We start from the raw sequence: 15,000 nt of genomic DNA on the forward strand, positions 1-15,000 counted from the left end.
TCTAAACTGTGTATGCCATTAATGTATCAATATCTTGCAACGTTTGCCTCCTTAAATTTAATAGTTTGCATCTGAAAGCTAAATTTGATAAGATTCTGGACGGGAGCTAACCACCCAGAATAACCCAATAAGTGTGTTATCTGGGACAGTATCTCATTTCCATTGGGGTCCTTTAATCTTCTCAGGATGTGACCCACAACAGTCGACTAACCCTCAGGTACATACTACCAGGTGAACAGGAACTGGAGGTATAAGGAAACATGCCCAACGTTTCGCCCGCGTCAGAAATCGATCCCAGTCTGTGAGAGCCGAGGACCAATCATACATGAGTTTGTGAGTGTTTTCGGGGATTGAAAACACTGTTTTATGTCTACCATATTTATGTTCTACAATTCGCTATATGTGGCGCACTGGGTACCCAGACTGCTGACTTGACAGAACATTTGAGTATTTCCTATAGCAGTTTCGACCTGGTGTGAGAATACAATCCCCCAACATGTCCCAATTCTGGACAATACTGACCAAATACACTCTAGTCTTAAAAGCTCTATATTTATTAATTTTAATCAGGGAAAGCGCTAAATCAGTAGGTCATCGCCTGGGGAGTAAAAGGCATTCAGGTTCCAACAAACGAAAAATCCAGCTCCTTAGATCAAGAGCCCCTCGCCAATATCAAGGCATCATTTTTTGCGGAGTCAACAGCTGGACAGACTTACTACCATCTTGGGTAGCTTTAAAAATATAGACATTGTTACCATGTAACGCTAGGAATTATTATCGTTTTATTTATGGGAGAGCGCTTATGAATGAGGTTGGTTGCCTAAGAGGCAGGTCCAGTTCGAAGACAAAATGGTAATCTACTATAAAAGGTCATCGACAGTTTCCCTCGATTATCTTTCAAACAAACAAAATTTAGGTTTGGTTAACATCAATTAACCTAGTTTATATCTACAAATGATTATACAGAATTAAGGTAATTTTTACAATGATTCTGAAGACATATATGTAAGCTTAATTAATTTTACAGTATGTAGGTTTGTTTATCTCGACAAACTATAACATACATTACACCAATCAGTGCAGTAATACATAAATAATACAGAAGAGACTAAATCTCAAAGATACTTTACTCTCCAAGTCATGTTCGCGCGCGCCGTGCACGTACTCGCTAATTGTTTGCAGGGGTGAAGTCACAGCTCCTGGCCTCGCATCTGCTAGGCTTCGACAAGGCTTCGAAAGCCTTGTCGTACCTCTTCTTAAGGTTATGTATGGATCCTACTTCTACCACTTCATTCTCTGGTTCCCGACTAAGGCCGAAGAAATACTTCCTAACATCCCTATGACTCATCTGGGTTTTCAACTTCCAGCTATGCCCTCGTTTTCCTGTTCCCCATCTCTCAAACAATCTGCCTCTATTCATTCTATCACTCAATATTTTGTACGTTAACATATTGCCCCTAGTCCTCCTGTCCTGCAGTGTCATCTGGTTCAGTCCCCATTATCTCTCATGGAACATAACCCTTAGCTCCGTAACTAGTCTCGTTGCAAACTCCTGCACTTTCTCAAATTTCCTGATATGCTTGACCAGGTGTGGGTTCCGTACTGGTGCTCCATTATGGACCTGAGGTATATAGCGTCGTAAATGATTCCTTAGATGTCGAAAAGCTATTGTTAGATTTGCCAGAGGCGCATTTGCTATAGCAGTTATTTGATGTGCACCTCAGGTGATATGCTTAATATAATACTCACCCCATGGTCCTTCTCCTAGAGTGACGTTTGCAGGGTCTGCCCCCCCCAATTATTATTATAATTATGGGAAGCGCTAAACCCGTAGGATTATATAGCGCATGTGGGGGGATGGAAGGTATTCAGGTTTTATTCAGGGAACTGGAGCACAGCTCCAATTCCCTAGATCAAGAGCCCCTCACCAGCGTCAAAGAACCTCCCTTGAGCCCCCCCCCCCAACACGTCTGTACTCATTTCTCTGTGGAGTGTGATTACAGCATTAAAAACAAACTATACTTATAATTTAAATCTTTGTAATAGTGGCGTTCTAAGTGTTAGTGAAAAAATTATCAAACTAATGTGCCATGTGCCATAAACTGCATACTGGCTTATTCACAAACTTGTCGGTATATTTTACCACTGATATTCAAACTAAACTACTGTACAAAATTTGTCTTGACGCCTACCTGCCAGTCGAATATTGTGAGAGTTGCGTTTTTTCTCCAGCCAGCGTTCTTTGCGTAACCACTCGTCCAAATTAGCATTAACATCTAGTGCCTGTCTCTGCTGAAGGCTCTGCAGAGAACCTCTGCTGGTGTCCTTGCTGGCGCGGAGAGGCAGTGTGGCCGCCGTGTGGTACCAAGAGTTGAGGTCTTCATCTCGAACATCTGTGCACTTTCGTGTCGTCTCCCTTAGGTAAGTCACGCCAGGGCACACCTCTGCTGAACACTCCTCTGCCACACCACCACTCTCGCTGCTACCACTAGTACTACTACTGCTACTGCTTCTGCTGCAAGTCGTCAGGTTGCTATGTACATCTGGGATAGACCGAGGACTGCTGGTCTGCAACAGGTTAGGTTTATAATTTATTTCTTCGTTATCGTGCAACATTCGAGCAGCCCAATCTTCGCCGGAATCTTCCTTAATATCTGGAGTAGTGTCTTGGGTCTTCTTTTTGCGTCTCCAGGGCAAGTCTATGCTGAAGGAGTTACTACGAGGCTTGCTAGCAACTCTGACTAGGTTCTGGTAAAGATGATCCAGGTCAAAGGAGCGGGTGTGTGACACCTTGTTCTTGGGTTCCGGTGCTCGAGGTTGGATGGGGGGTGAGGCAACATCCTTCCCTGTCATCTCAGTGGTCGTACAGGGAATATTGTCCTTGCGTGGCACTACTGCAGAAGGTGGAAGCTTGGGCGAGGCTGGACACGACCAGTAGGCCCTGTTGAAGTGCTGATGAGTTGGTGGGTGCCTGCGAGGTAGAGAGGTCCCACGGCTGTGTGCTGAGGGCAGGGGAGGTGGCAGGTTGTAGTACACGTTGGTGTCCGTCAGGAAGTTTACGTCAACTGCTTCACTGCTGGAGTCTGGCGTCTTAACGTCTATGTTGACGTACGTGCAACGCGTATCTTCCCCAGCTTCACGTGGAGAGGCACCAGGCATATTCATCTTTCCAGTATAAGGTTTTTTGATCAAAACTCGGCACTTTTGGTTGGAGTTCAAAAAATATTATGGTCAATTGTTTCCCTGGCACATGTTTTATAATCCTAGTAATCAGTTATCTCACTACTAAAATCGAGTTATATTAACAGATTTATTACACACGTAAAGATTCTTAAATCTCTCGCATCCGACGTTTAAAAACATCTCATTATATATATGAAAACGGAACATGTGTAGCGTCAAGTAGAGTGTCTGCAAACAGATGCTCACTGGTTGTGTGTGTACACGGTACTGACCCACCCTGGTCCCAGAGAAACACTTCCCATCCCACCCCTGGTTTCCCACATGCCAGCCAGTTGCCACTCACCCTTTACTTTTTAATATATGGGCAAAACCTTCAATAATTCCTTCTTAAAATCATGTTAGTTTGTCGCCATGTAATAACATGAAAAGATAAATGGTAACTCTTCTGCGAATGGGGTAAAACTGTTGGGAATATTAAGAACATTGTAGTGCCGTTGGGGTAACTTGATGGTTGTAGACGCGCCAGGAAATCAGTGTTGTCGCATAGTGGGCCAACGTTTAACCCACAGCCTACAAAAAAAAAAAGTATCCGAGATATTCCCGAGACTAAACCAAATTTTCTTCGAATTTCTTGTCGGCGCGTTCCCTAGATTGTCAGCAGTTTGCGGAGTAGTTATTACTTTGCTTATCTTTCCTGGTCATTACAAGAATTTAGAGAATTTCATCTATAGCTTTGAAGTTTTGTCTTAGCCCTTCAGAATATTTCCGTGCCTATAATAAGTATTGTGTGTGTTTAACCTTAATATCTTTGTAACAAAGGACCTAAGTTGACCAAGTTTATTTGATGATTTAATCTAGAGAAAATTAATTAGATCTGATAACAGCTTCTGTGATTTGTTTGTCGTTGTGATGGGTCCTGGTTACCTGGAGGTTATTCCGGGGATCAACGCCCCCGCGGCCCGGTCCATGACCAGGCCTCCCGATGGATCAGGGCCTGATCAACTAGGCTGTTACTGCTGGCCGCACGCAGTCCAACGTACGAGCCACAGCCCGGCTGATCCGGCACTGACTTTAGGTATCTGTCCAGCTCTCTCTTGAAGGCAGCCAGGGGTTTACTGGCAATTCCCCTAATGCTTGATGGGAGGCTGTTGAACAGTTTTGGGCCCCGGACACTTATGGTGTTTTCCCTTAGTGTAGCAATGGCGCCCCTACTTTTTATTGGTGGCATTTTGCATCGCCTGTCCAGTCTTTTACTTTCGTAGGGAGTGATTTCTGTGTGCAGATTTGGGACCTTTCCTTCCAAGATTTTCCAAGTGTAGATTATGATATATCTCTCCCTCCTGCGTTCCAACGAGTACAAGTCAAGTGCTTCCAAGCGTTCCCAGTAGTTAAGGTGCTTGACAGAACTTATACGTGCAGTAAAGGATCTCTGAACACGCTCTAGATCTGCGATTTCACCTGCTTTGAATGGAGATGTTAATGTACAGCAGTATTCCAGCCTAGAGAGAACAAGTGATTTGAAAAGGATCATCATAGGCTTGGCATCTCTCGTTTTGAAAGTTCTCATTATCATCCTATCATTTTCTTTGCACGTGCGATCGTGGCACTGTTGTGATCCTTGAAAGTGAGATCCTCAGACATTACTACTCCCAGGTCCCTTACATTATTTTTCCGCTCTATTGTATGGCCGGAGTCAGTAGTATACTCTGTTCTAGTTATTATCTCCTCCAGTTTTCCATAACGGAGTAGTTGGAATTTGTCCTCATTGAACATCATATTGTTTACCGTTGCCCACTGGAAAACTTTGTTTATATCTTCTTGGAGGTTAACCGCGTCCTCAGCAGATGACAGCCTCATGCAGATCCTAGTATCATCCGCAAAGGATGATACGGTGCTGTGGTGTATATCTCTGTTTATGTCTGATATGAGGATAAGGAATAAGATGGGGGCGAGTACTGTGCCTTGTGGAACAGAGCTCTTCACTATGGCAGCCTCCGATGTAACTCTGTTGACCACTACTCTTTGTGTTCGATTTGTTAGGAAGTTGAAGATCCATCTCCCCACTTTCCCAGTTATTCCTTTAGCACGTATTTTATGGGCTATTACGCCATGATCGCATTTGTCAAATGCTTTTGCAAAGTCTGTGTATATTACATCTGCATTCTGATTTTCTTCCAGTGCATCCAAGGCCATGTCATAGTGATCCAGTAGTTGTGAGAGGCAGGAGCGACCTGCCCTGAACCCATGTTGCCCTGGATTGTGCAGATTTTGGGAATCCAGGTGATTTGCAATCCTGCTTCTTAGCACTCTTTCAAAGATTTTTATGATGTGGGACGTCAGAGCTATTGGTCTATAGTTCTTAGCTAATGCTTTGCTGCCACCTTTATGGAGTGGGGCTATATCCGTTGTTTTAAGTGACTGTGGAATTTCACCCATGTCCAAGCTCCTCCTCCATAGTGTACTTAGGGCACGCGAGAGGGGTTTCTTGCAGTTCTTAATGAAAACAGAGTTCGACGAATCTGGGCCTGGGGCTGAGTGCATAGGCATGTTGTCAATGGCTTTTTCGAAATCTATCGGAGTTAGGGTAATGTCGGAAATCTGGCATACATTTATGGAGTTTTGAGGCTCATTCATGAAGAAATCATTTGGGTCGTCGATCCTCAGACCGATTAGTGGTTCACTAAACACAGAGTCGTACTGGGATTTCAATATTTCACTCATTTCCTTGTTGTCATCTGTGTAAGTCCCATCCTGTCTGAGTAAGGGCCCGATACTAGATGTGGTATTTGCCTTGTTTTTGGCATATGAAAAGAAATATTTTGAATTTCTTTCAATTTCACTAATAACTTTAAGCTCCTCCTGCCTCTCCTGTTTCCTGTAAGAGTCATTTAGCTTAAGTTCGATAGTTTCCACTTCCCTGGTCAGCGCCTCCTTTCGTGTATCAGAGATTCTAGCACTCCTGAGGAGCTCAGTGACTCTTCGTCGTCTTCTGTAGAGGGAGCGTCTTTTTCTCTCCAGTTTACTCCTGCTCTTCTTCTTTCTTAGGGGAATATGCCTAGAACATGCTTCGGCTACCAGGAAGTTGATCCTTTCAAGGCACTGGTTTGGATCCATGTCATTTAAGACATCTTCCCAACATGTTTCGTTTAGGGCATGGTTTACCTGGTCCCAGTTGATGTTCTTGTTGTTGAAGTTGTATTTTGTGAAAACACCTTCACAGGTACATGCATTCTGCTGATCAGGACCCCTATGCATGTACGTCTGGACTTCGATTAGATTGTGATCGGAATTAGTTGTTTTTGATATTCTTATGTCTCTTATCAGGTCCTCATTATTTGTGAAGATAAGGTCAAGTGTGTTTTCTAGTCTTGTTGGCTCCACTATCTGCTGGCTTAAGGTGTGTTTTTCGCAGAGACTTAGTAGCTCATGTGTGTGTGACCTTTCATCTGCGCTACCTCCGGGGATTGTTTCAGCTATAACATTATTTGCTACATTCTTCCATTTTGTATGCCTTAGGTTGAAATCACCAAGCGACAATATATATATATATATATATATATATATATATATATATATATATATATATATATATATATATATATATATCGTGCCGAATATGTAAAACTGGTCAATTAGCAAGGAGTCATTTAAAATTAAGTCGTCTCTAAAATTTTCTCTTATACGTTTAAAGATATATTTTTTCCATCAATGTTGATGTAAAAATTTATAATTTTGCACCAAAAGGAACTTATAAAACTTACCTAACCTTATTATAACAAGAGCAATTTATTTTGGCCTAACCCAACTAAATATATTTTAGATTTGTTTACAATAATTTAATACTAAACAAAGTGAAATATATTTTTTTCGTTAGGTTCAGAATGATTTGGCGAAATTATTGCATACACAAATTTTCACTTGTCCTATATGGCAAGATGAGCGTTGCTATTTAAGCCAAGATCGCAAGTTCTGCCTATTCGGCACGATATATATATATATATATATATATATATATATATATATATATATATATATATATATATATATATATATATTGAGGAATTGTTAAATGTTGATGAAGATAGGGAAGCTGTGATTTCGTGTATAGGGCAAGGAGGAATAACATCTTGTAGGAGTGAGGAAGAGCCAGTTGTGAGTGTGGGGGAAGTTCGTGAGGCAGTAGGTAAAATGAAAGGGGGTAAGGCAGCCGGGATTGATGGGATAAAGATAGAAATGTTAAAAGCAGGTGGGGATATAGTTTTGGAGTGGTTGGTGCAATTATTTAATAAATGTATGGAAGAGGGTAAGGTACCTAGGGATTGGCAGAGAGCATGCATAGTTCCTTTGTATAAAGGCAAAGGGGACAAAAGAGAGTGCAAAAATTATAGGGGGATAAGTCTGCTGAGTATACCTGGTAAAGTGTATGGTAGAGTTATTATTGAAAGAATTAAGAGTAAGACGGAGAATAGGATAGCAGATGAACAAGGAGGCTTTAGGAAAGGTAGGGGGGGGGGTGTGGACCAGATGTTTACAGTGAAACATATGAGTGAACAGTATTATGGATTTGGAAAAGGCGTATGACAGGGTGGATAGGGGGGCAATGTGGCAGATGTTGCAGGTGTATGGTGTAGGAGGTAGGTTACTGAAAGCAGTGAAGAGTTTTTACGAGGATAGTGAGGATCAAGTTAGAGTATGTAGGAAAGAGGGAAATTATTTCCCAGTAAAAGTAGGCCTTAGACAAGGATGTGTGATGTCACCGTAGTTGTTTAATATATTTATAGATGGGGTTGTAAGAGAAGTAAATGTGAGGGTCTTGGCAAGAGGCGTGGAGTTAAAAGATAAAGAATCACACATAAAGTGGGAGTTGTCACAGTTGCTCTTTGCTGATGACACTGTGCTCTTGGGAGATTCTGAAGAGAAGTTGCAGAGATTGGTGGATGAATTTGGTAGGGTGTGCAAAAGAAGAAAATTAAAAGTGAATACAGGAAAGAGTAAGGTTATGAGGATAACAAAAAGATTAGGTGATGAAAGATTGAATATCAGATTGGAGGGAGAGAGTATGGAGGAGGTGAATGTATTCAGATATTTGGGAGTGGACGTGTCAGCGGATGGGTCTATGAAAGATGAGGTGAATCATAGAATTGATGAGGGGAAAAGGGTGAGTGGTGCACTTAGGAGTCTGTGGAGACAAAGAACTTTGTTCTTGGAAGCAAAGAGGGGAATGTATGAGAGTATAGTTTTACCAACGCACTTATATGGGTGTGAAGCATGGGTGATGAATGTTGCAGCGAGGAGAAGGCTGGAGGCAGTGGAGATGTTATGTCTGAGGGCAATGTGTGGTGTGAATATAATGCAGAGAATTCGTAGTTTGGAAGTTAGGAGGAGGTGTGGTATTACCAAAACTGTTGTCCAGAGGGCTGAGGAAGGGTTGTTGAGGTGGTTCGGACATGTAGAGAGAATGGAGCGAAACAGAGTGACTTCAAGAGTGTATCAGTCTGTAGTGGAAGGAAGGCGGGGTAGGGGTCGGCATAGGAAAGGTTGGAGGGAGGGGGTAAAGGAGGTTTTGTGTGCGAGGGGCTTGGACTTCCAGCAGGCATGCGTGAGCGTGTTTGATAGGAGTGAATGGAGACAAATGGTTTTTAATACTTGACGTGCTGTTGGAGTGTGAGCAAAGTAACATTTATGAAGGGATTCAGGGAAACCGGCAGGCCGGACTTGAGTCCTGGAGATGGGAAGTACAGTGCCTGCACTCTGAAGGAGGGGTGTTAATGTTGCAGTTTAAAAACTGTAGTGTAAAGCACCCTTCTGGCAAGACAGTGATGGAGTGAATGATGGTGAAAGTTTTTCTTTTTCGGGCCACCCTGCCTTGGTGGGAATCGGCCGGTGTGATAATATATATATATATATATATATACATATATATATATATATATATATATATATATATATATATATATATATATATATATATATATATATATATATATATATATATATATGTATATATATATATATATATATATATATATATATATATATATATGTATATATATATATATATATATATATGTATATATATATATATATATATATATATGTATATATATATATATATATATATATATATATATATATATATATATATATATATATATATATATATATATATATTATTATATTATATATATATATATATATATATATATATATATATATATATATATATATATATATATATATATATATATATATATATATATATTTATTATCACACCGGCCGATTCCCACCAAGGCAGGGTGGCCCGAAAAAGAAAAACTTTCACCATATATATATATATATATATATATATATATATATATATATATATATATATATATATATATATATATATATATATATATATATATATATATATTGTGTGTGTGTGTGTGTGTATGTATATATGTATGCATATATATATTATTGTTATCCACGCTCTGTATAACCCCTGCTAAATCAGTAGGGGTGTATCACAGCGCGTGGAGAATGGAAGGTAATTAGGTTTGATCCAAGGAAAGGTTAGCTCTTATTCCTTGAATCAACAGTTCTTTCACCAACATTCAGGCACCTCCCTGCAAGGGTGTTTGTCAGCAAACACAAATTTACTCAGAATTTTCCACAATACTTTTAAGATTTTTTAGGATGAATTGACATGTTCAGACTGTTCTTTCTTCTTTCTTATGAAGGTGATTATTATTGTGCAGTTCCTTTAGTTTTTTCGTGTAGACTGTTCCTAATTTTAATAGGTATCTCTGAAGGAATGCTGTACAGTGTTTGTCTGACGTCTGGACAAGCACCTAAAGTCGTTACCTGACCAGCCGGGCTGTGGCTCGTACGATGGATTGCGTGCAGCCAGCAGTAACAGCCTGGTTGATCAGGCTCTGATCCACCAGGAGGCCTGGTCACAGACCGGGCCGCGGGGGCGTTGACCCCCGGAACTCTCCCCAGGTAAACTCCAGGTTTCCCCAGGCTGTGATGGATATGTGGGTCAGTAGACCACCAGCAGCAACAACCTGGTTGACCAGGCAAGCACCAGGCGAGCCTGGCCCATGGCCCGGCTCTGGAAGTAAAAAAAAACTCTCGAAACCCATCAAAAGCATCTCCCCGTTTTTAACTCGAGAACATCTCATCCAGTCAGCTTCAAACTTCAAACCCCGGTGTACTGTAACTAGGAAAAGGTTCATGCAACTGTTGGGATTCGCAACTCCTCTGCCCCTTGAGGTTTTAGAGGATCAACTATTATACCACTTGTCGAGGTACGGGGGCTGGGGTTATGGAATATAAGGGATACCTTTCTAGAATCGCGTAGCGACAGAAATACATCTAGTATTTATATCATTGGCGTGAAACTTCTAATTTAATTCAGTCGTAGCCAATACACGTTACATAATATTTACCTCTACCACTTCAATGACCAACAAGTTTAAAACATCCTGAACAACACTGAGATTATTACAAGGCAGGAAGGACCCTTCTGGTACTCTTAGTTTAAAAAAATATGTATGCCAGAATTACTAATGTACTGTGCAGTCATAACAAAAATAATCTTTTAAACAACACAGTAACAAAAAAATCCTTTTAAACAACGACGTGACAACACAGTTGAACTCGATCTACACAACACTTAACAAAAGTGAATATCCTGTATGACTCAAGACTTCCCCGTATCACTGAGCTGCAGCTCAACTCCTTCAACCTTCCCAAGAGGTCCAGGAGCTGGAGATCAAAGTTCTAGATGTAAACTCAAGAAGCCGAGTAACTATAGTTAAATGCCCTCAGAAGAACCAGAAGCTATAGTTCAACACCAGAAAGACTCACAGGGGGTGTAGATTAACACCCTCAAGAGACCCAAGAGCTAGAGCTGAACCCAGTCAAATACTAACAATATAAGTCGAAACCTGGTGGCTGATTTCCGTAGCTTTTCTGACTATTAGCTGCCTGGATCATGGAGATTTTCTTTTCATTGAGGAAAAAAATCCTAAATATTATTACCTGGAGTTTACCTGGAGAGGGTTTCGGAGGTCAACGCCCCCGTGGCTCGGTCTGGGACCAGGCCTCGTGGTGGATCAGGGTCTGATCAACCAGGCTGTTACTGCTGGCCGCACGCAAGCTGACGTACGAACAACAGCCCGGTTGGTCAGGTACTGACTTTAGGTGCCTGTCCAGTGCCTTCTTGAAGACAGTCAGAGGTCTATTGGTAATCCCCCTTATGTATGTTGGGAGGCAATTGAACAGTCTTGGGCCCCGGACACTTATTGTATTGTCTCTCAGTGTACTCGTGGCGCCCCTGCTTTTTATCGGGGGAATGTTGCATCTCCTGCCGAGTCTTTTGCTTTCATATGGAGTGATTTTCGTGTGCAGGTTTGGTACCAATCCCCCCAGGACCTTCCAAGTGTATATTATCATGTATCTCTCTCGCCTGCGTTCGAAGGAATACAGATCGACGACCTTCAACCGTTCCCAGTTGTTTAATGATTGATCGTACTGATGCTTCCAGCCGAAGTGTTCAAACTGTGTTCCGTGGAGCCCGGTGGAACACAAAGGCTTCATGGGACACATCATTAGAGACTGAGGTGATAAAATAATGTTAACTGGCACTTGGTACAGTATATAAGTCTATACTCACATAGTTTCAGACTATGAAACAAAATCTCTTCTCTAGGCAGAGTGACTGACTACCTCAAAACTGATTACATCGTCTTCACATATCTACTTCTGCCAACTTTTCTGTACTAGACTGAAGAAGCCTACTGTATATACGAAACGTTTCGGAATAAAGATACCTAACTTTTTCACATGTGTCTTACTTACCAATCTGTCGGTATTGTATACCATTTTAATATTCAAGACCTGGTCTGCTTGATTTGGTAAGTCTTTTCTATGTTTTTAGAGTAAGACACGTGAAACAGTTGGATATCTTCATTGTTGATTGCAAATGGAATGCTTAACATTTCGCTTGTCTGCAAATTATTAAGCATTCCAGAATCTCTTTAGAAATTCACTGCATGTAGTAGGATCTGATGAAATAATTTCTCACAAGCTCGGTACTCAGGGGTATGGGATACACCGTCTAGCTTCGGCTAGGCTCCTATACTTATCAGGGGTCTGGCTAACAAGCCAGAGTACTGTGTGCCTTGATACAGAGTGTGCACGTTCGAATCCTGTTGTGGACCGACAGATTATATATATATATATATATATATATATATATATATATATATATATATATATATATATATATATATATATATATATATATATATATATAAATATATATATATATATATATATATATATATATATATATATATATATATATATATATATATATATATATATATATATATAAAGTAGGCCTTAGACAAGGATGTGTGATGTCACCGTGGTTGTTTAATATATTTATAGATGGGGTTGTAAGAGAAGTAAATGCGAGGGTCTTGCCAAGAGGCGTGGAGTTAAAAGATAAAGAATCACACACAAAGTGGGAGTTGTCACAGTTGCTCTTTGCTGATGACACTGTGCTCTTGGGAGATTCTGAAGAGAAGTTGCAGAGATTGGTGGATGAATTTGGTAGGGTGTGCAAAAGAAGAAAATTAAAGGTGAATACAGGAAAGAGTAAGGTTATGAGGATAACAAAAAGATTAGGTGATGAAAGATTGAATATCAGATTGGAGGGAGAGAGTATGGAGGAGGTGAACGTATTCAGATATTTGGGAGTGGACGTGTCAGCGGATGGGTCTATGAAAGATGAGGTGAATCATAGAATTGATGAGGGAAAAAGAGTGAGTGGTGCACTTAGGAGTCTGTGGAGACAAAGAACTTTGTCCTTGGAGGCAAAGAGGGGAATGTATGAGAGTATAGTTTTACCAACGCTCTTATATGGGTGTGAAGCGTGGGTGATGAATGTTGCAGCGAGGAGAAGGCTGGAGGCAGTGGAGATGTCATGTCTGAGGGCAATGTGTGGTGTGAATATAATGCAGAGAATTCGTAGTTTGGAAGTTAGGAGGAGGTGCGGGATTACCAAAACTGTTGTCCAGAGGGCTGAGGAAGGGTTGTTGAGGTGGTTCGGACATGTAGAGAGAATGGAGCGAAACAGAATGACTTCAAGAGTGTATCAGTCTGTAGTGGAAGGAAGGCGGGGTAGGGGTCGGCCTAGGAAGGGTTGGAGGGAGGGGGTAAAGGAGGTTTTGTGTGCGAGGGGCTTGGACTTCCAGCAGGCATGCGTGAGCGTGTTTGATAGGAGTGAATGGAGACAAATGGTTTTTAATACTTGACGTGCTGTTGGAGTGTGAGCAAAGTAACATTTATGAAGGGATTCAGGGAAACCGGCAGGCCGGACTTGAGTCCTGGAGATGGGAAGTACAGTGCCTGCACTCTGAAGGAGGGGTGTTAATGTTGCAGTTTAAAAACTGTAGTGTAAAGCACCCTTCTGGCAAGACAGTGATGGAGTGAATGATGGTGAAAGTTTTTCTTTTTCGGGCCACCCTGCCTTGGTGGGAATCGGCCGGTGTGATAATAAATATATATATATATATATATATATATATATATATATATATATATATATATATATATATATATATATATATATATATATATCGTAGGTTCGAGTCTCCTTCAGCCAGAGATCAGTGTTTGTGTATATTTCGCATGCTCTCGCGAATTCCTTGCATATATATATATATATATATATATATATATATATATATATATATATATATATATATATATATATATATATATATATATATATATATATATATATATATACATATATATATATATATATACATATATATATATATATATATATATATATATATATATATATATATATATATATATATATATACATATATATATATATATATACATATATATATATATATATATATACATTATATATATATATATACATATATATATACATTATATATATATATACATTATATATATATATATATACATTATATATATATAATATATATATATTGTATATATATATATATGTATATATATAATATATATATGTATATATATATATATATATGTATATATATATATATATATATATACATATATATATATATATCTTTCTTGCAACACACCGGCCGTATCCCACCGAGGCGGGGAGGCCCAAAAGGAAAAACGAAAGTTTCTCCTTTTACATTTAGTAATATATACAGGAGAAGAGGTTACTAGTCCCTTGCTCCCGGCATTTTAGTCGCCTCTTACAACACGCATGGCTTACGGAGGAAGAATTCTGTTCCACTTCCCCATGGAGATAAGAGGAAATAAACAAGAATAAGAACTAGAAAGAAAATAGAAGAAAACCCAGAGGGGTGTGTATATATGTGCTTGTACATGTATGTGTAGTGTGACCTAAGTGTAAGTAGAAGTAGCAAGACGTACCTGAAATCTTGCATGTTCATGAGACAGAAAAAAGGACACCAGCAATCCTACCATCATGTAAAACAATTACAGGCTTTCGTTTTACACTCACTTGGCAGGACGGTAGTACCTCCCTGGGCGGTTGCTGTCTACCAACCTACTACCTTTTATATGTATATATATATATATATATATATATATATATATATATATATATATATATATATATATATATATATATATATATATATTTCAACAAGTCGGCCGTCTCCCACCGAGGCAGGGTGACCCAAAAAAGAAAGAAAATCCCCAAAAAGAAAATACTTTCATCATCATTCAACACTTTCACCACACTCACACATTATCACTGTTTTTGCAGAGGTGCT

General features: G+C 39.8%; 1 protein-coding gene across 1 annotated transcript in view; it reads right to left on the bottom strand.

Annotated features, from left to right (window-relative positions):
• The window catches only part of stumps (DBB domain-containing protein stumps), a 106,923-nt gene extending 103,350 nt beyond the window's left edge, over window positions 1-3,573 (bottom strand). The window contains exon 1 of the mRNA XM_070104664.1: window positions 2,167-3,573. Within this exon, the coding sequence (XP_069960765.1) occupies window positions 2,167-3,165 (999 nt within the window). The 5' untranslated portion in view covers window positions 3,166-3,573. The remainder of the gene's footprint in view (window positions 1-2,166) is intronic.
• Between the last annotated feature and the right edge of the window lie 11,427 nt (window positions 3,574-15,000).

The sequence above is a fragment of the Cherax quadricarinatus genome, chromosome 5, assembly GCF_038502225.1.
Source record: "Cherax quadricarinatus isolate ZL_2023a chromosome 5, ASM3850222v1, whole genome shotgun sequence".
Lineage (NCBI taxonomy): Eukaryota > Metazoa > Arthropoda > Malacostraca > Decapoda > Parastacidae > Cherax > Cherax quadricarinatus.